The following is a 24,019-nucleotide window of genomic DNA, read 5'->3' on the forward strand; positions in this document are numbered from 1 at the left end:
ATTCCAGTGCTTCACCGCCCTCCTGGGGAAATAGTTTTTCCACTTTTTCATGTGTGCCTTCAGCATGTCCTTATATTACTTTTGCCAGCTCCCATCGCTTCTCCATCCTTTTAAGAATCATAGAACCCACTAGAACTGGAAGGGACCTCAAGAGGTCATCCAGGCCAGCCCCCTGCCCTCTTGGCAGGACCAAGCACCATCTAAACCATCCCCAATAGGTGTCTGTCTAACCTACTCTTAAATATCTGAAGCCATGGAGATTCCACAACCTCCCTAGGTAACTTTCACACTTGATTTGCCAGAGTTAATACACCTACTTTGCTCATTAGGACCTGACTTCCGTTTTTCAGAGGCTGTCTTTTTGCCTCTCTTGCACTCTGCTATTTAGCTATCATAGACTCATAGAACACTAGGACTGGAAGGGACCTCGAGAGGCCATCAAGTCCAGCCCCCTGCCCCAACGGCAGGACCAAGTACTATCTAAACCATCCCTGATAGACATCTGTCTAACCTGTTCTTAAATATCTCCAGCGATGGAGATTCCACAACCTCCCTTGGCAATTTATTCCACTGTTTGACCACCCTGACAGTTAGGAACTTTTTCCTAATGTCCAGCCTGTACCTCCCTTGCTGCAGTTTAAGCCCGTTGCCTCTTGTTCTATCCTCAGAAGCCAAGAAGAATAAGTTTTCTCCTTCCTCCTTATGACACCCTTTTAGATACCTGAAAACCGCTATCACGTCTCCCCTCAATCTTCTCTTTTCCAAACTAAACAAGCCCAATTCTTTCAGCCTATCTTCATAGGTCACATTCTCTAGACCTTTAATCATTCTTGTTGCTCTTTTCTGGACCCTCTCTAGTTTCTCCACATCTTAGCCATGTTTCCTAATTCCCCCCCCATGTGCAGAATAAATTTTGTTATGTGCACCAAGGCAAGGGTGGATCTGCACCACCCCTAGAAACACACACTGCTGACTGTGGACACCCTGCTAATCAGCTGGGCAGCCCCTGACTCTTTCATGGGTGGCTGTCCAAGCACTCAGTTCACAGAGAACACAGGCCATGATGGCCTTTTTTTAATCACCCTCTTAGTGTTGTTTTTACGTAGTATTATTATTGGAGGCACACATTTAGTTTGAGTCTTGTCACAGAGTGTGGTGGGAGTCCCCGGGCCCTGCCTCCCACCCAGCCAGAGCCCTCAGCGCCCTCCCACTTCAGCCTCCTGCCCCAGCCAGGTGAAATTGAGCATGGGGGGAAGCGAGTGATGGAGTGAGGCCTCAGAGAAGGTGTCAGGCAGGGCTGGGGCAGGTATTCAGCGCAGTGCGGAGGGAGAGAGCGCTCAGTGGTTTGAACATGGCTCTGCTAACCCCAGAGTTGTGAGCTCAAATCTTGAGGGGGGCCATTTAGGGATCTGGGGCAAATGGATGGTGCTTGGTCCTGCCAAGAGGGCAGGGGGCTGGGTTTGATGACCTCCTGAGGTCCCTTCCAGCTCTAGGAGATGCGTATCTCCATATGTTTGTGAGGCACCTGGCAGAAGACAGGCTGATGGGCCTATGGTCTGGCCCGGTATGGCTGTTCCTATGCCATGAGTAAGGTCTGGGGTTGCTAGGGAGTGGGGTACCCCAGAATTCCGGCTGGCTGGGGAAGGGGAGGTCTGATGGGGGGGAGCTGGTTGAACAGGGTCAGGCCTGGCTTGAGCAGTGGGTGGGGGGGGGATGCATCAGACCAAGCTAAGACAGGCCCAGCTGGTGCTGGTAGGGTAGGCCGGTGGGGTTAGCTCTGAGACAGGGCAGACCTGCCTTCCTAGGGGCTCAGGCGTGGCTGGGGGCCTGGCAGGCTGGGGGAAGAAGAAGGAATGGGATGGGGCAGCGAGGGTGGGAGCTTAGGGGACTTGGGGCCAGCTGGCTGGTGAGCAGAGCAGACTGGGTGGAGGAGTTCGGCCTTTGGTTCCCCCTTTGAGAAGGATCATTTTGTGCTGGTTGCTTCTTTTTTTCCCCCCTTTGCCTCCATTTCTTTTTGTACAAGTTGCCAGCCCCAAGTCAGAGAAATAATCCCACTGGGCCTGATGGGAAACGGGCAGAGCAGCGAACTGAGACCAAGAAAAGAGAAGGGACCTACCCCATAGCCACTAATGGCCCAGCCAAGAATCGAACCCAGGAGTCCTGAGGCCCAGATCCCTCTGCTCCCGCCCCTAAACCTCCTGCTTCTCCCAGTGCTGGCGAGGGAACCCGGACCTCCCGGCTCCCAGCTGCTCTAACCACTGAGCCCTCCTCTCACTCCCCAAGAATCCTGGAGAGAACCGAGACTCCCCTCCCTACACCCTCCAAGCTGGGGAGGGAACCCAGGCGCCCCGGCCCCCCTCCTGCTCTCACCCCATTGCCCCTTCCCCAGCGACGGAGGGAACCCAGGCGTCCGGCCCTTCCCAGCCCCCTCCCGCTCTCACCCCCTTGCCCCGCCTCCAGGCGGGCGGGGACCCAGGCGTCCGGCCCTTCCCAGCCCCGCCGCTCTCACCCCCTTGCCCCGCCTCCAGGCGGGCGGGGACCCAGGCGTCCGGCCCTTCCCAGCCCCCTCCCGCTCTCACCCCCTTGCCCCGCCTCCAGGCGGGCGGGGACCCAGGCGTCCGGCCCTTCCCAGCCCCCTCCCGCTCTCACCCCCTTGCCCCGCCTCCAGGCGGGCGGGGACCCAGGCGTCCGGCCCTTCCCAGCCCCCGCCCCCGGCTCTCATCCCCTTTGCCCCGCCCCCAGGCGGGCGGGGACCCAGGCGTCCGGAACCTCCGCCGGCGGGGGCGGTGCGCGGCCTGGCCGGCGGAGGCTGTCGCGGCGCAGCGGGGCGCAGCGCGCCATGGAGAGCCCGGGCGCGGGGGCTGCGGCTGCGGCGGAGGCGGCGCGGCGGCTGCGGGAGGAGCTGACCTGCCCCGTGTGCCTGGACTACCTGCGGGACCCGGTCACGGTGGCCGAGTGCGGGCACAACTTCTGCCGGGCCTGCGTGGCGCGCTGCTGGGAGGAGGCGCCGCCCCGCCTGGGCTGCCCGCAGTGCCGGGAGCCGCCGCCGCCGCACCGCCTGCTGCGCCCCAACCGCCCGCTGGCCAACATCGTGGAGATCGTCCGCGGCGGCGGGGGGGCGGCGCCCGGGGTCGGGGTCGGGGTCGGGCCCGGGCTGTGCGAGCGCCACGGGGAGCCGCTGCGGCTCTTCTGCCTGCAGGACCGGCGGCCCGTGTGCCTGGTCTGCCCGCTGGCCTGGGAGCACCGCGCGCACCGCGTCGTGCCGCTGGACGAGGCGGGCCGGGGCTACCAGGTGCGGGGCGCGGGGGGCTTGGGGGGAGGGGGGCTCCAAGGGCTCCTTCCCCATTCCACCCATGCCCCGCCCCCTCACCTATGCCCCGCCCCTCCTGCCCCATTCCACCCGTGCCCCGCCCCCTCACCTATGCCCCGCCCCTCCTGCCCCATTCCACCCGTCCCCCCTCACTTATGTCCCCCCCACTGCTCCTCCCCTTCCTGCCCCATTCTGCCCATGCCCCGCCCCCCTCACCTCACCTCACCTCATTCCACCCATGTCCCCCCACTGCTCCTCCCCCTCCTGCCGCATTCCACCCATGTCCTGCTCCCTTCTACCCCTGTTCTGCCCATCCATACCCCTCCCCCTCACCTATGCCCCACCCCTTCCTGCCCTGTCCTCTACCCCAATGTCCCACCCTTTCTCGCCCATGCTCCTCCCCCTCCTCACCTATGCCCCACTCCTCCAACCCATGCTCCTCCCACTACTGCCCCTCTTCCACCCAGGCCCCACCCCTTGTCAACTATGCCCTGCCCATGCTCCTGTCCCTCCTGCCTGTTCTATCCATGCTCCTCCCACCACCTGTGCCCCGCCCCTTTCATCTCTGTTCCACCCATGCCCCGCCCTCTCCCTGTCCATGCCCCGCCCCTTCTCACCCATGCTTCTCTCAGGTCCCTCCCCATTCCACCTATGCCCCGCCCATTTTCCTCTTCCTCCTGCCCTGTTCTGCCCATGCTCCTCCCCCTCACCTATGCCCCGCCCACCAATTCTTCTCTCCCTCCTGCCCCTCTCCCACCCACGTCCTGCCCTCCTCTTGCTTCTTCCGCACCCATGCTCCTCTCGTGCCCCTCCTCCTCCCTCCTGTGTTCCACCTATGCCCCGCCCACTCGTGCCCATGCCCCACCCCTGTTCTGCCCATCCCCCTCCCCTCCCTATTCCACCCAAGCCCCACCCTCTCCTTGCTCCCGTTTCACCCCCCTCCCCCATCTGCCTCCACCCGTCTCTTCCCGCACAGGGGCCACGCGGCTTCTGGTGGGTTCAAGGGCAGTATCCATCCCCCCCCCGCCCCCTAGTGGCAGGGCCCAGGAGCAGCACAAGCTGGAGAGCTCGGACTGTTCTCGGGCTGCGCCACCCCCAGGGCAGAGGCGGGACCTGTCCTGCACTCCCTGGGAGCGGTGAGGCGCTGAGGCCCCCCATACACCCCCTGTGTGCATCCTCTGGGTCCATTCCGTCCAGTATCCCCCCTTCCGACCAAAGCCAGGATGTCAGTCCACCAACGGTGGAAGGCCCATTCCAGGGCTCCCGTTTGCTGCTCCTGCAGCCGCCAGACCGCCAGGTCCTTCGCTTGCCACACAGCGCTCCAGGTGGCTCTGAGGCTGGGAAGAAGGATGCACTGTGTTCAGGTTGCCCTGCTCCCATCTCTTCTACCTGAGGCCCCGCTCCTTCCAGGAGTACAGAGGGGGGCCTCCCCCACATCTAGTCCTGGGGTCCTGGGCGGCCGTTGGCTCCCTTGAAGTACTGCAGAAGGAACGTTAAGAAGAAAACTTAAGAACAGCTGTCTTGGGTCAGGAGGAAGGCAGTCGAACCCAGCGTCCTGTCCTCCGACAAGTACGCGAGGGGCGACCGTGTCAGTCCATCTGCAGAAGTGAGGTGGCGAAAGAAGGCTTTGAGGTCACCGCAAAACTGTATTAAGTGCGTGGAGGAGGCGGGGCGGAAAGAAGGTCCCCGAGATAAGAGAGACTCTTCTGCTGGGCTGAGTCTGTAGTTGGAAAGGTGAACAGTATTATCCTGTCAGCTGAGGTTGTCGCAGTTGTGGTGTCCTGAGGCATAAAGTAGGTTAGGGCGTTTACTGTTCTTTCTTTTTTGTAGGGAGTGGAAGTGTGTATTGTAGATTTCTTGTAGAGTATTGCTAAAGTCCCACAACGTGGCATCTTGTGCGGGCGCTTGATTATTGATGAGCGTTTCAAGGTCAGAAAGGTCAATCTTCACAGAGTACTAGGACTGGAAGGGACCTCGAGAGGTCATCGAGTCCAGCCCCCTGCCCTCATGGCAGGACCAAGTACTGTCTAAACCATCCCTGACAGACATTTATCTAACTTGTTCTTAAATAGCTCCAGCGATGGAGAGTCCACAACCTCCCTTGGCAATTTATTCCACTGTTTGACCACCCTGACAGTTAGGAACTTTTTCCTAATGTCCAACCAAAACCTCCCTTGCTGCAGTTTAAGCCCAGTTTAAGCTGCCTTGCTTCTTGTTGTATCCTCAGAGGCCAAGATGAACAAGTTTTCTCCCTCCTCCTTATGACACCCTTTTAGATACCTGAAAACTGCTATCATGTCCCCCGTCAATCTTCTCTTTTCCAAACTAAACAAGCCCAATTCTTTCAGCCTTTCTTCATAGGTCACGTTCTCTAGACCTTTAATCATTCCTGTCGCTCTTTTCTGGACCCTCTCTAATTTCTCCACATCTTTCTGGAACTGCGGTGCCCAGAACTGGACACAATACTCCAGCTGAGGCCTAACCAGCGCAGAGCAGAGCGGAAGAATGACGTCTCGTGTCTTGTGCACAACACACCTGTTAATCTTGACCCTTTCCTGCTTGTTGTACGCTCAGGATACTGATCAGCTGGTTCCTCAGTTTCTTCGAGGGTACGTGGCAAAGTTTCTCACTGTAATCAGTGTGGTACATTGATTGTAATGGGTTTTTCATGGTCAGGCCCGCGGGTCTGATGTCCCTCTTTTTGCACTTGGGGAGAAAGATGACATCTGTCTGGACCTGAGCGAGCTTTTCCATATAGTTGATGGCTCTCCATTCCAAACAGCTAAATGAAGTGCTTTCTGTGTTGAATAAATAACAGAGAGGTCGCCGCGTTAGCCTGTATTCTAACAAAACAAACCAGCAGTCTTGGAGCACTTTAAAGACCAACCAAATAATTGATTAGGTGATGGGATGTCATGGGGCAGACCCACTTCTTCAGATCTGGAGCTCATCACCCAATAAATTATGTTGTTCGTCTTTAATTAGGTGATGAGCTCCAGATCTGAAGAAGTGGGTCTGCCCCACCAAAGCCCGTCACCAAATCAATTATTTGGTTGGTCTTTAAAGTGCTTCAGGGCTGCTGGTTTGTTTTGTTAGAATACAGGTTAACGCGGCGACCTCTGTTCCTATGCAAAAATGAGGAGTCCTGAAAAACCCACAGATAGATATGGGCAGAAGCTTTTGTGGTTATCTGACAAGGTGGGTTGTGCGAAAGCTTATGCCCCAATCGGTGAGTGTTTAAGATGTTGTGGACTCCTTCTTGTCTTCCAACAGTGGCCAACGCTTGAGGGAACATGGGACCCTAACATCAGAAGGGTCATATCGTGTCAGGTCGAAGGTCCATTTAGCTCAATAGCCTGTCTCCTGACAGTGGCTAATACGGCAGCTTTCAACTTCCCAGATTTATGTCCCCCTCTTCCAAGTCCCTTTCAGGAATCTTACCTACCTCCAACTTCTCCTCACTTAAAACAAAGTACACAAATCAGCCCTGAAAACAGACATATTGTAGCACGCGGTTATTGAAAAATCACTTCCTTTTTCCCTTTTGCTATATACTCCCTGATGAGGTGGTGTATGACTGTTGTATTTATGTCAGTGTGTTGTCTATAGCCTAGGATAGATGAGCATTTCATTTTGTTAGTTTTAAATTTGCTGCCCATTAATTTAATTTGGAAAGAGATCTCGGGGCTAGTGTGGATAGTTCTCTTGAGCAGCGGCAGTCAGAAAAGCAAAGAGAATGTTAGGAATTATTAAAAAAGGGATAGAAAATAAGATGAGTATTTTACTGTCCTGCTACAGCTCTGATACACCCACATCTTGAATACAGCATACAGATGTGGTCTCCTCGCCTCAAAAAATATATTTTGGTATTCAAAAAGGTTCAGAAAAGGGCAACTGAAATGATGAGGGGTTTGGGACAGGTCCCATATGAGGAGAGGTTAGAGAGACTGGGACTTCTCAGTTTAGAAAAGAGGAGGCTGAGGGGGGATATGGTAGAGGTCTATAAAATCCTGAGCGGTGTGGAGAGGGTGAATAAAGGAAAGTTGTTCCCATAATATAAGCACTAGAGGACACCAAATGAAATTAATGGGTAGCAGGTTCAAAACTAATAAAAGAAAGTTTTTCTTCACACAGCGCACAGTCAACCTGTGGAACTCCTCGCCAGAGGACGCTGTGAAGGCCAGGACTGTAACAGAGTTTAAAAAAGAGCTCGATAAATGTTTGGAGGTTAGGTCCATAGATGGCTGTTAGCAAGGGGTAAGGTATGGTGCTGAGCCTTTTATCAAAGGCGGGAGATGGATGGCAGGAGACAAATTGCTTGATCATTGTCTTCGGTTCACCTCCTCTGGGGCACCTGGCACTGGCTACTGTCGGCAGACAGGCTACTGGGCTAGATGGACCTTTGGTCTGACCTAGTATGGCCGTTCTTATGTTCTTATTCTCTGTCTTATTCTGTATCCCCTTTCTGATGATTCCTAGCATTCGGTTTGCTTTTTTGCCCGCTGCTGCGCATCAAGTGGATGTTTTCAGAGATCTGTCCTCCATGACCCTAAGATCTCTCCCCTGAGTAGCTAAACAGCTGAAGTACTCCCCTTCGTTTTGTATGTATAGCTGAGCTTATTTTTACACGTGCATTATCAACATTACATTTCATTTGCTGTTTTGTTGCCCAGTTGCTTAGTTTTGTGGGATGCCACTTAGGTAAGTTGATGTATCTCCCCGGAGAACCTCGGTGTGCCACCAGGGGTGTATGTATTCCTACCTGAGAACCATTAACTAGAGAGAATGAACAGAACAGGGAATCATGAAATGGTCCGTCTCCTCTTGCCCATCCCCAGCTTCTGGTATACAGAGGCTAGGGGCACCATCCTTGCCCACCCTGGTTAATAGCCATGGACGGATCTGCCCTCCAGGAATATAACTAATTTATGGTTTGTTGCTCCATCAACCCTGAACTGGTGTGCTGAGTGCTGTCGACCTTCTGGCCTTGTCCTGGTGTCTCCAGGAATTAAAGACGGCTCTTCAATTCAAGATTCTGTCACGTGATGGCAACTCCAGAGCTATCCCACCAAAACTGGCCGCCCTGAAGGGGAAAAGTCATGGGATGTGGCTTTGCCTGGGAGAAACTATCTAGTGAGGCTGGAGGGTGGCTTGCATAGATCCGGTGTCTTTATCGTCATCCATGAAGTAATCCTGCGTTAAAGAGGAATTTAAATCTGCTGTTAAGGTGCCATGTCAGTCGTTTGGCTGAAGGAAAAAGGCTGTTCTTGTTGTTTTCCTTCCTTCTGCTAATGAGCTTTCTCTGGGTCTCGTATTCTTGGACTTGTGGTTAGTCATAAGAACATAAGAATGGCCATACTGGGTCAGACCAAAGGTCCATCCAGCCCAGCATCCCATCTGCCGACGGTGGCCAATGCCAGGTGCCCCAGAGAAGGAGAACAGAAGACAATGATCAAGTGATTTATCTCCTGCCATCCATCTCCTGCCCTTGTTATGAAGGCTAGGGCACCCTACTTTATCCCTGGCTAATAGCCATTTATGGACCTAACCTGCAAAAATTTATCAAGCTCTTTTTTAAACCCTAATAGAGTCCTGGCCTTCACAGCCCCCTTGGGCAAGGAGTTCCACAGGTTGACTGTGCGCTGTGTGAAGAAAAATTTCCTTTTATTAGTTTTGAACCTACTACCCATCAATTTCATTTGGTGTCCCCTAGTTCTTGTATTATGGGAAAAGGTAAATAATTTTTCTATATTCACTTTCTCCACACCATTCATGATTTTATATACCTCTATCATATTGCCCCTCAATCGCCTCTTTTCCAAACTGAAAAGTCCCAGTCTCTCTAGCCTCTCCCCATATGGGACCCGTTCCAAGCCCCTAATCATCTTAGTCGCCCTTTTCTGAACCTTTTCTAATGCCAATATATCTTTTTTGAGGTGAGGAGACCACATCTGCACGCAGTACTCAAGATGTGGGCGTACCATAGTTTTATATAGGGGAAGTATGATATCTTTTGTCTTATTATCGATCCTTTTTTTAATAATTCCTAACATCCTATTTGCCTTACTAACTGCCGCTGCACACTGCATGGATGTCTTCAGAGAACTATCCACTATAACTCCAAGATCCCTTTCCTGATCTGTCGTAGCTAAATTTGACCCCATCATGTAGTACGTGTAATTTGGGTTATTTTTTCCAACATGCATTACCTTACACTTACCCACATTAAATTTCATTTGCCATTTTGCTGCCCAATCACTCAGTTTGCTGAGATCTTTTTGTAGTTCTTCACAATCCCTTTTGGTTTTGACTGTCCTGAACAACTTGGTGTCATCTGCAAACTTTGCCACCTCACTGCTTACTTCATTTTCTAGATCATTGATGAACAAGTTGAACAGGATCGGTCCCAGGACTGACCCCTGAGGAACACCACTAGTTACCCCCCTCCATTGTGAAAATTTACCATTTATTCCCACCCTTTGTTTTCTGTCTTTTAACCAATTCCCGATCCATGAAAGGATCTTTCCTCCTATCCCATGACCACCTAATTTACATAAAAGCCTTTGGTGTGGGACCATGTCAAAGGCTTTCTGGAAATCTAGGTAGATTATGTCCACTGGGTGCCCCTTGTCCGCATGTTTATTAACCCCTTCAAAGAATTCTAATAGATTAGTTAGACACGACTTCCCTCTGCAGAAACCATGCTGACTTTTGCCCAACAATTCGTGCTCTTCTACGTGCCTTGCAATTTTATTCTTTACTAGTGTTTCTACTAATTTGCCTGGTACTGATGTTAAACTTATCGGTCTATAATTGCCAGGGTCTCCTCTAGAGCCTTTTTTAAATATTGGCGTTATATTGGCCGTCTTCCAGTCATTTGGTACCAAAGTGGATTTAAAGGCTAGGTTACAAACCACTGTTAATAACTCCGCAATTTCACATTTGAGTTCTTTCAGAACCCTTGGGTGAATGCCGTCTGGTCCTGGAGACTTGTTACTATTCAGCTTATCAATTAACTCCAAAACCTCCTCTAATGTCACTTCAATCTGAGTGAGTTCCTCAGATTTGTCACCTAAAAAGGCTGGCTCAGATTTAGGAACCTCTATAACATCCTCAGCCGTGAAGACTGAAGCAAAGAAAGTCCTCTTAAAAACTCCACTACGTGTGAAGTCAAACTGAAGACTGAAAGAGCTGACTGAAGGTGAGGAGTTTTAAGAAAGGGATAAGAATAAGACAGAAAAGATCGTATTGCCTCTGTATGAATCCCTGGTACACCCACGTCTTGAATACTGTGTGCAGATGTGGTCATCCTATCTCGAAAAAAGATATATTGGCACTGGAAAAGGTACAGAAAAGGCCAACAAAAATGGATCAGCTTCCATACCTGGAGTAATTAAAAAGACTGGACTTTTCAGTTTGAATATGAGTGAGGGGCGATATGATCATAGAACCATAGAACACTAGAATTGGAAGGGACCTCGAGAGGTCATTGAGTCCACTCTCCTGCCCTCACGACAGGACCGAGCACCATCTAGACCATGGGTGTCCAACCTTTTGGCTTGCCTGGGCCACACTGAGTGAAGAGGAATTGTCTTGGGCCGCATATAAAATATATAATATAGTTAATGTATATAAATCACATAATAATGTTAAAAGTTTACGATCTTGTGGGGCTGCATTACTAGCTGTCCCGGGCCGCGGGTTGGACATGCCTGATGTAGACCATCCCTGGTAGATGTCCGTCTAACCTGCTCTTAAATATCTCCAGTGATGGAGATTCCACAACCTCCCCAAGCAAATTATTCCAGTGTTTGACCACCCTGACAGTTAGGAACTTTTTCCTAATGTGCAACCTAAACCTCCCTTGCTGCAGTTTAAGCCCATTGCTCCTTGTGCTGGCCTCAGAGACCAAGGGGAACAATTTTTCTCCCTCCTCCTTGCAAGGCTCTTTTAGGTCTTTGAAAACCGCTATCATGTCCCTTCTCAGCCGCCTTCTTTCCAAACTAAACAAGCCCAGGTCTTTCAGTCTTCCCTCATCACTCATGTACTTTAGACCTTTCAGCATCCTTGTTGGTCCTCTCTGGGCCTTCTCCAGTTTCTCCACATCTTTCCTGAAAGGTGGTTCCCAGAACTGGGCACAATACTCCAACAAGGGCCTAATCAGTGCGAAGTAGAGGGGAAGAATGACTTCCCATGTCTTGCTCACAGCACTCCTGTTAATGCATCTCGACGTCACATTTACTTTTTTTGCAGCGTCACACTGTTGACTCATATTTAGCTTGTGGTCCACTACGACCCCTAGATCCCTTTCTGCAATGCTCCTTTCCAGATAGTGGCTTTCCTTTCTGTGTGTGTGAAGAGGTCAGATGACACAGGTCTATAAAATCATGATGGGTGTGGAGGAAGTGAATGTGGGAGGAGTATTTACTCCCCTTAACACAAGAACTAGGAGGCCACCAAATGAAATGAGTAGGCAGCAGACGCAAAATAAACAATCAGGAATGTTTCTTCACACAACGTACAGCCAACGCTTGGAGCTCCTTGCCGGTGGCTGTTGCGAAAGTTGAGAAAACAGGTAGATAAGTTCATGGAGGATCAGTCAATCCGTTTTTTTTGTTGCAAGAAGCCGGGAACGGGCAGCGGGGGTGGATAACTTGATGGTGACTAGCAGTTGCATTCATTCCCTCTGGGGCAGTGGCCACTGCTGGAAGCCAGCAGACTGGACGAGATGGACTTTTGTTCTGATCCAGCGTGGCTGCTGTTAGGTCACAGTATGTACTAATCTGATGCTCTTATACTTAATAGCCTCTTCTCGCAGAGTTGCTCTGCCTCAGCCAAGCAGCTCTACGCTTAATGGTTGCTAGAGACGCTGGTTCAGATCCTCCAAAAGGTTTCTTCTGTCCTTGGAAATCTCGTTAAGTTCTATGCTTCCTATTTTAATTGCCGGGCTTCCCCTCCCCCCAACCCAACCTAAAGCAAACGCAAATTAATCGCAGGCCCTTGTAACGGAGAGACGTTCTGGCAGCAGTGTGAGCACGACGAGCTAGCTCCAAAGTCCAGCTCGGAAGCAGATTTTTATGAGCGTGCGAGGGGATCGCTAGCGCTAGGGCAGGGGGTAAAATAGCAAGAAGAGACTTTTTTTTTTTTTCCCCCCCCCTGAATTTGGTAAAAACTCAGTCATTCAAGAGCCGCCAAGCGTGTGAAGACGAGACGGTCCTACGTAAATAACGTCCAACCTGACTTTTCGAAACCCCTATTTTAAGAGCTGGGCCCGCGCGCTGATTTATAATGTGAGACATGTTTACCGCAGGATGTTCACAAACTTTCCATATCTTCTATTTCCACACACTTTACGCGGGTGTGTTTGCACCGCTGTCTTCCCGGCTTTCATTCTCCAGCCTACTTTGATTAGGCCAATTTTATTTCACGTTTCATTTCAGTTTCCTTTCTTAAAATGCGTGTTGCCCTTCCAGCAGGAATACTGCCAGCTTCCTTTTCCTCTTCAAAATCAGGACTCTGTTAACACAACCAAAACACACACAGGCTGAAATCCCACAATGCACTGCACGTAAGTACGGAGTCTGTTCTGGCGTGGCTACGGGCTGAAGAAGTGGACCTGTCCCACGAAAGCTCATCGCCTAATAAATTATTTTTGTTAGTCTTTAAAGTGCTACTGGACTGCTTGTTTGTTTTGGTAGGATATAGACTAGCAGGGCTTTCTCTCTGGTACTATTAAAGGCGGAGTTATCCAACAGTTTGAGATCACATATCGTTGGCTATTTCGATACGAGGTGTTCATTTTTGGGCTTTTAGACGTTCAGCGTTGATTGAAAATGATCAGGAGTTTTGTTTGGTTTTAAACTTTGTAATTATAGCGTTGGGAGCCACGAAGAAGTCCGAAAAGACCCATATGCAGCTTCAGAGCCACAGGTTGCAGACCCCTAGGCTGGGGATTTCAGGGTGGCGCGAAGGACGAGGTCAGAGAATGGTTTAGGAGACCCGAGTGGAGAAGGAAGGTCAGACGTCTGGGTGGGTGTAGTCTGGGGGAAAAGAAGACCAGAGAGGCATCCTCAACTTTTTTCTTTCTGAGCTTTTTTCTTTCCGCTGTTAAAACTCCCCAGCCCCCCTGTGCCACAGCAACTGTCCTTCTGCATATAAAAGAAAGGATCAGGATTGGGCGGCCACCCTGGAAAGAGTCGAGTGCCGCTCAGCCGGTTACCACGGAACCCGCAGCGTGTGTTTCTATTGGTGGTGCCCATCCCCGCATGCCGTGGTGCACGTGATAAATTTTATTCCGTGCACCCGAAATTTCCATCACCTGGGAAACTGAGGCACGCCTACAGTAGGAAACACAGGCAGTATGAAAAGGGGATAACATCCCCGCTTTGTCGTGATACACATTCACGCTTCGGTGTTTATTCAGGGTGTTTGCCTGGGGGCAGGGTAGCCCATAATTCCCTGCTGAAGGGTGTGTTTCAACTTGCACCTGGTGCTGATTGGCAATGGGCAGCTGCTCTGACCGGTAAAGCCGGAGAAGTTCGTGGTGAACCCTCCCAACCCCCGATCCTTCTCGCTCGTTCCAGGAGGCGCCGCAGGAGCATCTGGCCGGGCTGAGAAAAGACCGAGAGGAAGCCAGAGCTAACGAGGAGAAGAAGAGTGAGGAGCTGCTGGTAGGTGCTGAGAACTGCACCCCTCCTCCTCTGGGGCTGATGGGGAGAGATCATGGGCTGGCTCAGTGCGGGCAGATTGGATCTTGACAAAAGACCCTTGTGCACGCGGCGGTGTCTTCTGCCGGTGGGGTTTGGCGCTGGGCTCTAAGACGTCTCTATTGGTGGTGCACATTGGCATGTGCCTCAGTGCGTGTAAAAAAACTATTCTGCACATGGGTGGAAAAAATTAGAACACTGTCTCCCTTTAGGGGATTTAGTTTGGTTCCATCTCCGTGCCCATATTCCCCTCTGTTTTCCTCTCCCCTCCCCAACTGGTCATCTAGCTAGGCCATAGCTTGCTTCCATCTTCAGGGCTGGGCTTCTGGCCAAAGATGGGGGCCTCTGGTCTCTCCTGAACTCAGTGCGCTCCTCATCTTCAAATGAAATCTTATTTCCAGTAGACGGATTGTGTTCATAAGAAGATCGTCCCTCTCCCTTGCGGTGATTAGGGATAAAACATCAAGGATGACTGCTAGCTTGTCATCCCTAGGTTTCAGAGTTAACATGGTTTTAGTACATGGCTGCTAGCTTGTCATCACTAGGTTTCAGAGTTAACATGGTTTTGGTACATGGCTGCTAGCTTGTCATCACTAGGCTTCAGAGTTAACATGGTTCTGGTACACGGTGCCGGTTCATGTCTCTGCGAGCCCTTGTTTCAGGCTGTTTGCAGATCGAGGTGGCCCTTATTTCTTTGCTATTGTTGGGGGAGGAAACAGACCATCAGATTTTGGGGCACAAGATGCAGAAATGAGAGAAAACAAGTTAAGTCCATTGAGCTACTGCTAAAGGGCTCAGTCCTGCCCTGTCTTTAAAGAACTTCCCCATCAGCTGAGAGGCTGCTCAACAATTCCCCACCGGTTACCGAGCCCTTCTCTCTCTGTAATCGCAGAAACAGACGGAAGCTGAGAGACAGAAGATCCTTGCGGAGTGTCAGGAGCTGCGGGGCTTCCTGGAAGAGAAGGAAAAGTTCCTGTTGTCCCGGCTGGAGGCGCTCGATGGGGACATCGTCCAGCGGAGGGACGAGAGCGTCTTCAAACTGTCCGAAGAAATTTCCCACATCGATAAGCTGATCACTGAGAAGGGAGTGGAGGCGGGGCAGCAGCCCGCAAGCCAGTCCCCGCAGGTGAGGCGCGTCGGGGCGTCGCTGTCCTTATTCTCCAGCTGGCTGATGGGGAGGGAGCTGGCGTGGAACGGACTGGCTGCAGAGCCGGGACTGAGCCCCAGGAGTTCTGGCTCCCACGTGCCCCATCTGGAGACCGGGCTTCTCTTCTAGAGCTGGGAGTGGAACCCAGGAGTCCTGATCGGTGTTCCCCGTAGGCTGAGCACTTGGGCGGCCGCCCAGGATAGGTTCAGGGGCTGCCCAGCAGAGCGCCCGCAGCCGGCAGCGTGCGTTTTGACTGGCGGTGCACGTCCGCCCAGGCCTGGGTGCGCATCACAAAACTGATTCCGCACAAGGGGTGGGCAAAAAATTAGCGGGACCGTTGCTCTCCAGCCTGGGGCATCTCTGCCAACTGCCTCTTTTTTTTTTTCCTCCTCTTCTCCAGGGCGGCGGCAGCAGTGGGATCAGGTAAGTCCTGGGCTCCATCTTCGCCTTCCGCTCAGTGCAGACGGAGCACCGAATGCTCGGCCACGGCCTGTGGTCACGTGTCCCGTAGCAAGCAGGGGGGAAGCTCGCTGCCATAGGACAGCCCACAGAGTGGCTCTGTTGGCTTCAGTGCCAGGGACTTCGGCGACCAGATTCAAGCCCTGCTGGAGACCCCTGCTGTGTGTGGTCCCAGGGTTTTATGTGAGATCCGTCCACTCTAGATCTCGGTCTCCTCTCTTTCCATGGAGTCCCAGGGTCCATGCCAGCGTTCCCTGTAAGCTGAGCACTTGGGCGGCTGCCCAGGAGGCAGTCAGGGCCGCCCAGCTGATTGGCAGAGCACCCTGTGTTTCTATTGGTGGTGCACATCCGCATGTGCCTTGGCGCACACAATAAAATTTATTCTGCCCCTGGGTGGAACAGATAAGAGGGAAAGCTGGTCTGTGCCCCTCGTGGCTGCAGGATGCCAGCGGGGGAGAACCGGGCAGGTGAGAACCTCTGTTCCTGCCAAGCCACAGGGCGAGGGTGACCATCGTTTTTCTCGGGACAGGCCCTTATTTAAGCTATCTCACAGGCGTCCTGACTTTTTAAGGAAATGGCCCAATTGGCCTGTATTTTGCAGGGTTCCTGTTCCCTGGCACCTGGTGTCTTGGGGCTGCAGCCCGCACTGCCACAGAGCTCCGTCCCCACACCCCACGGCAGCAGCAGCTCTGTGCGTGGCTGCTGCCTCGTTTCCTGGTGTCCCACGCCTAGGGGGGACAGCTGCCATGGCCGGGGAGCCCTTCCAAGGGGCGGCTATTTCGTTCCCCAGCATCCTGCGCCTCTGCTCCTTGGAAGCTGCTCCGTGGGGCAGCTGCCCCATTTCCTGGCACAGCAGCCCCCGCCTGCTGCAAGGAGGTTGTGGAACGCACCCCCCACCCCCCAGGAAGCTGCAGCAGCCCCCAGGGCCAAGGAGCCCTGCTATGGGACAGCAGCCCCCGATCCCTGGAGGCCGGTGTCCCGAGTTTGCCATAGAATAATGTGGTCACCTTACCCAGAGCTCAGATCCAAACTGTCTGGAGCCCTCCCAGGTTTTCTGGGGCTGGGCCTCCAACCTGTCCCTAACCTTGTGGGCACCCTGCAGCCCACTGGGGCGCCACCTAAGGCGCGCAGACCCCTTGTCTGCTCCCCTGCCCTGCCAGGGGGGTTAGTCGCACCTGGGGTACTGGAGTCCCGCATTTCCTTCTCCTTCCCCTTCCCCTTCCCCTTCCCCTCCCTCCCAGTGCTTTCGGAACGCCGCGAGTCAGCTGATTTCTGTTCCATTCCCGCTTACACCCCTCCCCCCCCCCCGCAGGGTTGGAACCCTCGAATCAGCTGTTCCGGCGGGGTCGGAGAGCCAATCAGCAGGGTCATGGTGCTCCGACAGTGCTGGGAGGGAGGGGAAAGCGTGGGGCCCCAATACACGAGAGGGGCATGGGGGAAGGGGCCTGGGGGCTGCAGGTGGAGGCCCGCTGGGCCACCTCCAGGCGTGCGGCCTGCTCGCAGCATGTTTCCTTGCAGGATGATCGACGCCCCAGCAGTCGATCTTCCAGGTTCAGTTTAGGGTGTCTAGCAGGGACGTGCGACATTGTAAGAACAGCCACGTTGGGTCAGACCGAAGGTCCATCCAGCCCAGCGTCCTGGCTCCCAACAGAGGCCAATACCTGATGCTCCAGAGGGAGTGAACAAACCAGGAAATCATCAAAGTGACCCCTCTCCTGTCATCCGTCTCCAACCTCGGACAGACAGGCCAGGGACACCGTTCCTACCCAGCCTGGCTAACAGCCGTTGCTGGGCCTAACCTCCATGAATTTATCAAACTCTCTTTTTTTGAACCCTGTTAAAATCTTGGTCAAAAGAAAAAGAGCTTCATAAATTCATGGGGGTTGTTGGGTCCATCAAAGGCTGTTCTGCGGGATGGGCAGGAATCGCCGCTCAGGGTGTCCCCGTGGAGGGAAAGTGATAGGAGAGTTTTTCTTCTCAGTCTCCCACTGTGGGGCTAGGAAGGAAAGTCAACCTAAGATACTCCAGCGACCTTATGCTCATTGCTGGAGCTGTGTGTTCTAGGTGGACGTTCTCCACTGGCGTAGACCTGCCTGGAGCTGGAGGTTCACTTGTGTGGCCCAGCTGGTTGCCCATCACCGTTGTAACCCCTCACCCTCCTCTCCCTCCAGCAGCGAGAACTGGGCCTTCCCCAAGCCGACACCTGGGTTTGCGGAGCTGGAGAAAAGGCTCCGGAGCTTCTCTCAGAAGAGCGCGGTGCTGAAGGAGGTGCTGCTGGAATTCAAAGGTGAGGGGGAGCGGCCGTGTCTCTTCGGCGCTCAGAGCGAGGGCCCTGCCACGTTCGCAGCTGTGAAGACCAGCTCAGGGACTGAAATCTGGCTTCTCGCTGTGCAATCCGGTCTCATGCCTGCTTTTACCCTACCCTGTGCAGGTTTCCCGAGGGATAAGCATAAAGCAGTGCGCATGGGGGAAAATAACCCCCAGGATGCATACAATATGATGGGGGCTAATTTAGCTACAGCTAGTCAGGAAAGAGATCTTGGGCTTACGGTGGATAGTTCTCTGCAAACATCCACGCAGTGCGCAGCTGCAGTCAGAAAAGCAAAGTTCCTAACTGTCAGGGTGGTCAAACAGTGGAATAAATTGCCAAGGGAGGTTGTGGAATCTCCATCGCTGGAGATATTTAAGAACAGGTTGGACAGATGTCTGTCAGGGATGGTTTAGACAGTACTTGGTCCTGCCATGGGGGCAGGGGGCTGGACTCAATGGCCTCTCGAGGTCCCTTCCAGTCCTAGTGTTCTATGATAAGTTTTAAACCTGCTACCCATTAATTTCATTGGGTGTCCTCCAGTTCTGATATTATGGACACAAGTAAATAACTTCCCCTTATTCACCTTCTTCACACCTGTCATAATTTTATAGACCTCTATCATGTCCTCAGTCTCCTCTTTTCTAAACTGAAAAGTCCCAATCTTCCTCCTATGGGACCTGTTCCAAGCCCCTAATCATTTTAGTTGCCCTTTTCTGAACCTTTTCCAGTGCCAGGATATCTTTTTTTTTTAGGTGAGGAGACCACATCTGTACACAGTATTCAAGCTGTGGGCATACCATAGATTTATATAGGGGCAGTAAGATACTCCTTGTCTTATTTTCTATCCCTTTTTTAATAATACCTAACATCCTATTTGCCTTTTTGGCGGCCTCTGCACACTGCGTGGATGTTTTCAAGGAACTATCCACGATAACGCCAAGATCTCGTTCCTGATTAGTTGTAGCTAAATTAGCCCCCATCATATTGTAAGGATGGTTGGGGTTATTGTAGAAAACATGGGAAACTTAGGGCATTGTTTCTCAACCTGGGGTACTTGTACCTGTGGAGGTACCCAGGGGTCTTCCAGGGGCTACGTAACTTGTCTAGATTAGTGTTTCTTAACCTGGGGGTAGTCACAGGATGGATTATGGGGAATCGCAAGTGTAGGACAGGCATCAGAGCGCGCCAGGCAAGGCAGTGGCCTGGAGTTCATCCCCAGGGGGAGACCAGGCAGATAAGTTACATGCTTCAGCCCCATCGCCTGGGGCTCGGGCTGCTCACAAGTGAAAAACAGGCTCAAGTGTCGCACCAAAATGTAAGCCCGATATTTATAGTCCAATTGTTTATTGTAGAATTATCCGGTAGAACGAGAATGTCAGTCACTTGCCGGTAAGAGCGTGTTTGATTTGGTAAGTGGGGTCGTTGGATCTGAGGGGTATGAAAGACAAACCCTGAAAGGAAAACTAGTCTGGAAAGGTTGAGAACCAGGGTTATAGGTAATTTCTTCCAACCAACCCATTACGACTGAGTTGCTTAAACAAATGTGTTGCAATGGTAGGAAAAAAAAGTTGTTTGAAAATTGTAGGTGTGCGGGTTTTTTTTTAAAGGGGTACCTTATAAAAAAAAAAAATGAGAAACACTGTCCTAAGGGACCAGAACCCAAAAAGCAAACAGAACCCAGGTTTTATTTTTCTACAAATCTGATTTGCAAATCAAATCTCCTGGCATTTGAATATGGGGGGTTAGCAGTATGGTGGGAGATGCAGGATGCAGTTTTGCCCAGGATTTCCTGTAAGTGCTCATTCTCAAATAAGATCTGCTAAAGTAGTCCCATGCAGAGTCTGGGGCCGGAAAAAGGCATCCACAAAACATTCTCATGGCAGCACCAGGTCAGTTTCTGACACGGGGAAGTGAGCCAGCCGCCAGGAACCTGAACCATGTATGAGGACAGGAGTAAGGGGAATTCATACCTGGGAGCTGTCAGCCTGTGATCAGAAGCATAACATTCCATTAACCCTCATTGTAAAGGATATTGGGATGCTCCAGGTCTTTAACCATGACCATTATGTTCATTGAGAGTTCTCTCTAGTTCCCTAGGCAATATTTTGCACCTTCACCAAAGTATTCACATTCTGCAAGCCAGCAGCTTTTCAAGAGTTAATTCCAGCCCCTCGACCTTTTTCCCCCTTCCCCTCGAACCAAGTAAATTAATTCCCAGTCAACACATACGTTTTTTGTCATGGCTGGTAAAGCGCAGCTGGGTTGAGCAAATCTGAGCTGAATGCACTTTGAATCAGGCTACTGCTTCCTTCTGTTCCAGGGCAGCTCACTGCTGGCCATCATAAACTCAGGCTGCATATCAGAGTTTGCAAAATTAGTATTTAAATGGTCTCAGGGAATTCAAAGCAATCTCTGCTGCAGTAGTAAAGTCTCTGCTTTGGATTACAACAGCCTCAGGTGCTGGGCAGTGTAAAGTAGGGCTGTCAATTAACAAGCGTTATGTACATTAATTTTTTAACTCATTAATCCTGCCCTGTGATAATTGCAGGTGTTAACACATTAATTGACAGCCCTGGTCATGTCACTCTTATTTTAAAATTAAGTGTAATTTATTATGCATCATAAGCAATAATAGTATATGGCACTTGGCATTGTCCGCTGTCCAAAGACAGGACGCCGGACTAGAGGGATCTTTGATTTCACCCAGTGTGGCTGTTATGTTCTGTGGATACCGATCTGTGCTGCATTGACTTAAGTTACGTAACTTAGCACAATGTAGGTGGATTTACCTCATTAGCGTAGACCAGGCCGTAGCGCACTGCATACATGGGCCACAGTGGTAAATAGGTTGAGAAGCCGCTGCCTTCGTCTACATCTGCACTACAGCCGGGATCTGGATTGATGCTCTGAGATCGATCTGCTGCAGGTCGATGTAGCAGGTCTAGTTGAGACCCTACAAATTGAGGGCAGATCACTCTGCCGGTGACTCTGTTATGCCTACCCCAGACAAGAAGAGTAAGGGTAGTGGATGGGGGAGTTTCTCTGGTTGACCCTCCGCCCTGTAGAGTGCGTGGTAAACTCTGCTTAAGGTATGCTGTGTTATTCACCAAGCTGGAGTGGTGTTTGTTGACTTTCTGCCGTGGTGTTGATACTAAGTGATGGTTGAAACTCTCTCGGCTAAACCGGAATCGCCCTCCTCTTCCAACTGGATGGGAAAAGTTGCTTCTCCTCCCCCACCTTGGGCTAGTGGCCGAAGGAAAACTTTTGTGGCTTGTGTCACCTTTTTCAACCTGCTCTAGATCTGTTCCCTCAGGGCCTCAACGCTTTCTCTCTCCTTTTATTCCCCTAGAAAACCTGCGCTTCGAGCTGGAGAACGACACGGGTAAGCCACCTCCACCGCCTTCCCCTGGCACGCAGCCGGGAACGATGCTGCAAACTGCCGTTCGCCCTGCGGCCGTGGCAGCGGGACGCAGGCTGTGCTGATGGGAATTCAGCCAAGATCTCCCCATAGGCGTCTGTTTCCGTTTTGGAGACGCAAACGAAATGCTGAGGGTGGTGATGCAGGGGGAACTGACTCCCGTTGCCTGTCCTCAGCAGAGCCCTTGCTGCCTAGTGCTGTGCCGATGTCCTGCCCCAGTCGCCTGTTTTGCTCTCGGGGTTTAGAAGTGGGCAAGAGGATGCATTGTCTCTGGAACCAGAGACCTCTGCTGGCCCATGCAGCTTCCCCAGGCTGTAGCCCAGTGCCGTGGCTTAAAACAGGCCTGATCTGGTAGTTAAGGGCTTTCCCTTAAGGTGATGTGCTCTGCAGTGTTTCCTTTAAACTGTGCACTTGGGTGGCCGCCCAGGAGAGATTCAGGTGCTGCTCAGCTGATTAGCAGAGCACCCAGAGCCGGCAGCCTGTTTTTTCAATTGGTGGTGCACATTCCCATATGCCTTGGCGCACATAATAAAATTTATTCCACCCAGGGATGGAAAAAATTTAAAGGGACCCCATGTGCTCTGCTGTTACACTCATCTCCCTTTCTCTCTAGCGGACATAACCCTGGACCCGGACACGGCTAACCCCTACCTGATGCTGTCGGAGGATAAGCGCAGCGTGAGGCTGAGGAGCGCCCCGCAGGACGTGCCGGCCAGCCCCAAGAGATTCGATTTCTCCTTCTCCGTCCTGGGGGCCGAGGGCTTCACCACGGGCAGGCACTACTGGGAGGTGGAGGTGGGGGACGGGGACAGCTGGGCCCTGGGGGCGGCTAGGGAGTCGGTGCGGAGGAAGGAGAAGATCGAGTTCACGCCCGAGGAGGGGATCTGGGCGGTGGGGCTGAACTGGAAGGGGAAGAACTGGGACCAGTACCAGGCTTTCACCTCCCCGGAGACCCCCCTGGCCCTGGGCGAGAGGCCCCGGAAGATTGGGGTCTACCTGGACTACGAAGGGGGGTGGGTGGCGTTTTACAACGCCGACAACATGGCCCCTATCTTCACCTTCACGGCCGCCTTCTCGGAGAAGATCTTCCCTTTCTTGTGGCTCTTCTACGTGGGTTCCTCCCTCACGCTCTGCAGCTGAAGCGCCTGGCCCGGTTCACTCCTTAAGGGGACCTGCAAAGGGTGGGTGGGTGGGGTGGTTTTTTGTTCTCCTTTGTTGCTTTAAATTGAGCCTGGAAGTTTGAAACAATCTGTCCTGGAACTCTCCTAGTTACCCTAGAGAGTCCGGGCTCGTCTAGCCTCGTGAACGCCAGTGATCCCAGGTGGCTTTTTGCAAATTCTCCCTCGCCCCCTAACTCCTGGTCTGCCTCGGACGCCCCTAGTGCCCCGGCAGCTGTACCAAAGCACCTGCTTGAGAGGAAGCGAGTTACTTTACTCGGGCGGGTTTTTTTTTTTTTTTAAACGCCCTGCTTAACTCAGTTGCCCTGCACACAGTTGGGAGAAAAGCTCTCTCTGTTAATGATGGAGCACCTCTCGCCCGCTCCTTGGGGCCCCCCTCTCGGAGACCTCCCGTGAAGCTGCTGGGGAAGAGGGGCTTCGATTCTCCTCCGGTCTCAGATCCCGCTGCCGGGGGCAGCAGGCAGAAACAGCTGGGCCTTTAATTTTGCACTTTGCAGGTCTCCTTTCGCTGCTCTCCCTCCCTCCCCGCCTCCTTAACAATACGGCTGCTTGATCTCTGGCCACACTTCTCCCGGCTGTTCGCCTATCACCAAGGAAAGCCTGCATCCGCGGCCATTGCTTCCCCTATGTTATCCAATACATAGTGAGCGTTTTAGGGTTTCTCTTGATGGTAATGTTTCGGGGTCACACGGAGGCTGCTGGGAGCCCCAGGCCCTTGGTTTTGCTCAGGGTCAGGTGCGGCGGGCGCCAGCTGGAGATGACCTAAGGGTTAGGGGTGGCGGTGTGTCGATCCCCTGAATGGACCTTCCTCCTCCAGGGGTCACACGGGGGTGTTGCACATGGGTCAAGCAAGGTGAGATGAACTTGGTGGCTTCCCCGGGGAGGGGGGGTTGGCAGATGATCTGTGTTACACTTGACAGAACTGCAACTTCCAGCAGCCTGCGGAGCCTCCAGTGTCAGCCGAGAGCCTGGGGGCGCGGGTCCAGACTTGAGTCCAGCCTTTAACCCCGTTGATGTCGGGAGCTGCCCCAAGGTCACGCAGCAGTGTCCCGTGAAGGTCATCCGGGGGGTTTTCCATCCGCTCGTATCTAACTCCCGCCCCGCTGGTGCCGTTGCATCTCTGAGCTGTTGTTGCTGTTTCATAGGAAAATAAAATGCACTACCCAAGTAGAATGAACTCCAAAAGTGTGGGAGTATTTTGCCGCTGCTCAGTGGGGAGCAGGTGCGTCTGCTGGGCTGGGACGGCAAAGCCATGTATGTGGGTAAGATCGGCACAGGTTTCCACAGCACTTGGGCTGGGCAGTGGCTCTGCCCTGCTGTACCCTTTGTGATGGGCTTGAGGGCATCAAGTGGGTTTGAATCCAGGGGGGTGTCTTGCCAAGTACACCCCTGCTAGAGTGGGAAGGCACCTTAGGAGTCATCTAGCCCCATCCCCTGCCCTCTTGGCAGTACCAGGCACCATCCCTGACATTTGTTTGCCACTGCTCCCC

General features: G+C 52.6%; 1 protein-coding gene across 2 annotated transcripts; it reads left to right on the forward strand.

Annotated features, from left to right (window-relative positions):
- Positions 1–2,728: 2,728 nt before the first annotated feature.
- Positions 2,729–23,706, forward strand: LOC142024853 (E3 ubiquitin-protein ligase TRIM7-like). Of its 2 annotated transcripts, none has more exons than XM_075017139.1 (7): positions 2,729–3,292; positions 13,894–13,980; positions 14,909–15,142; positions 15,564–15,586; positions 17,797–17,909; positions 21,283–21,315; positions 21,965–23,706. In XM_075017139.1, the coding sequence occupies exons 1-7, from the start codon at positions 2,840–2,842 to the stop codon at positions 22,489–22,491; spliced, it is 1,470 nt and encodes a 489-aa protein (XP_074873240.1). In that variant the 5' UTR covers positions 2,729–2,839; the 3' UTR covers positions 22,492–23,706. The 2 variants fall into 2 exon arrangements, with proteins under 2 accessions (XP_074873240.1, XP_074873239.1); XM_075017138.1 differs by having other exon boundaries at positions 2,733–3,292; positions 17,794–17,909.
- The last annotated feature ends 313 nt before the right edge of the window (positions 23,707–24,019 follow it).

This window comes from Carettochelys insculpta, chromosome 22 (assembly GCF_033958435.1).
Source record: "Carettochelys insculpta isolate YL-2023 chromosome 22, ASM3395843v1, whole genome shotgun sequence".
NCBI lineage: Eukaryota > Metazoa > Chordata > Testudines > Carettochelyidae > Carettochelys > Carettochelys insculpta.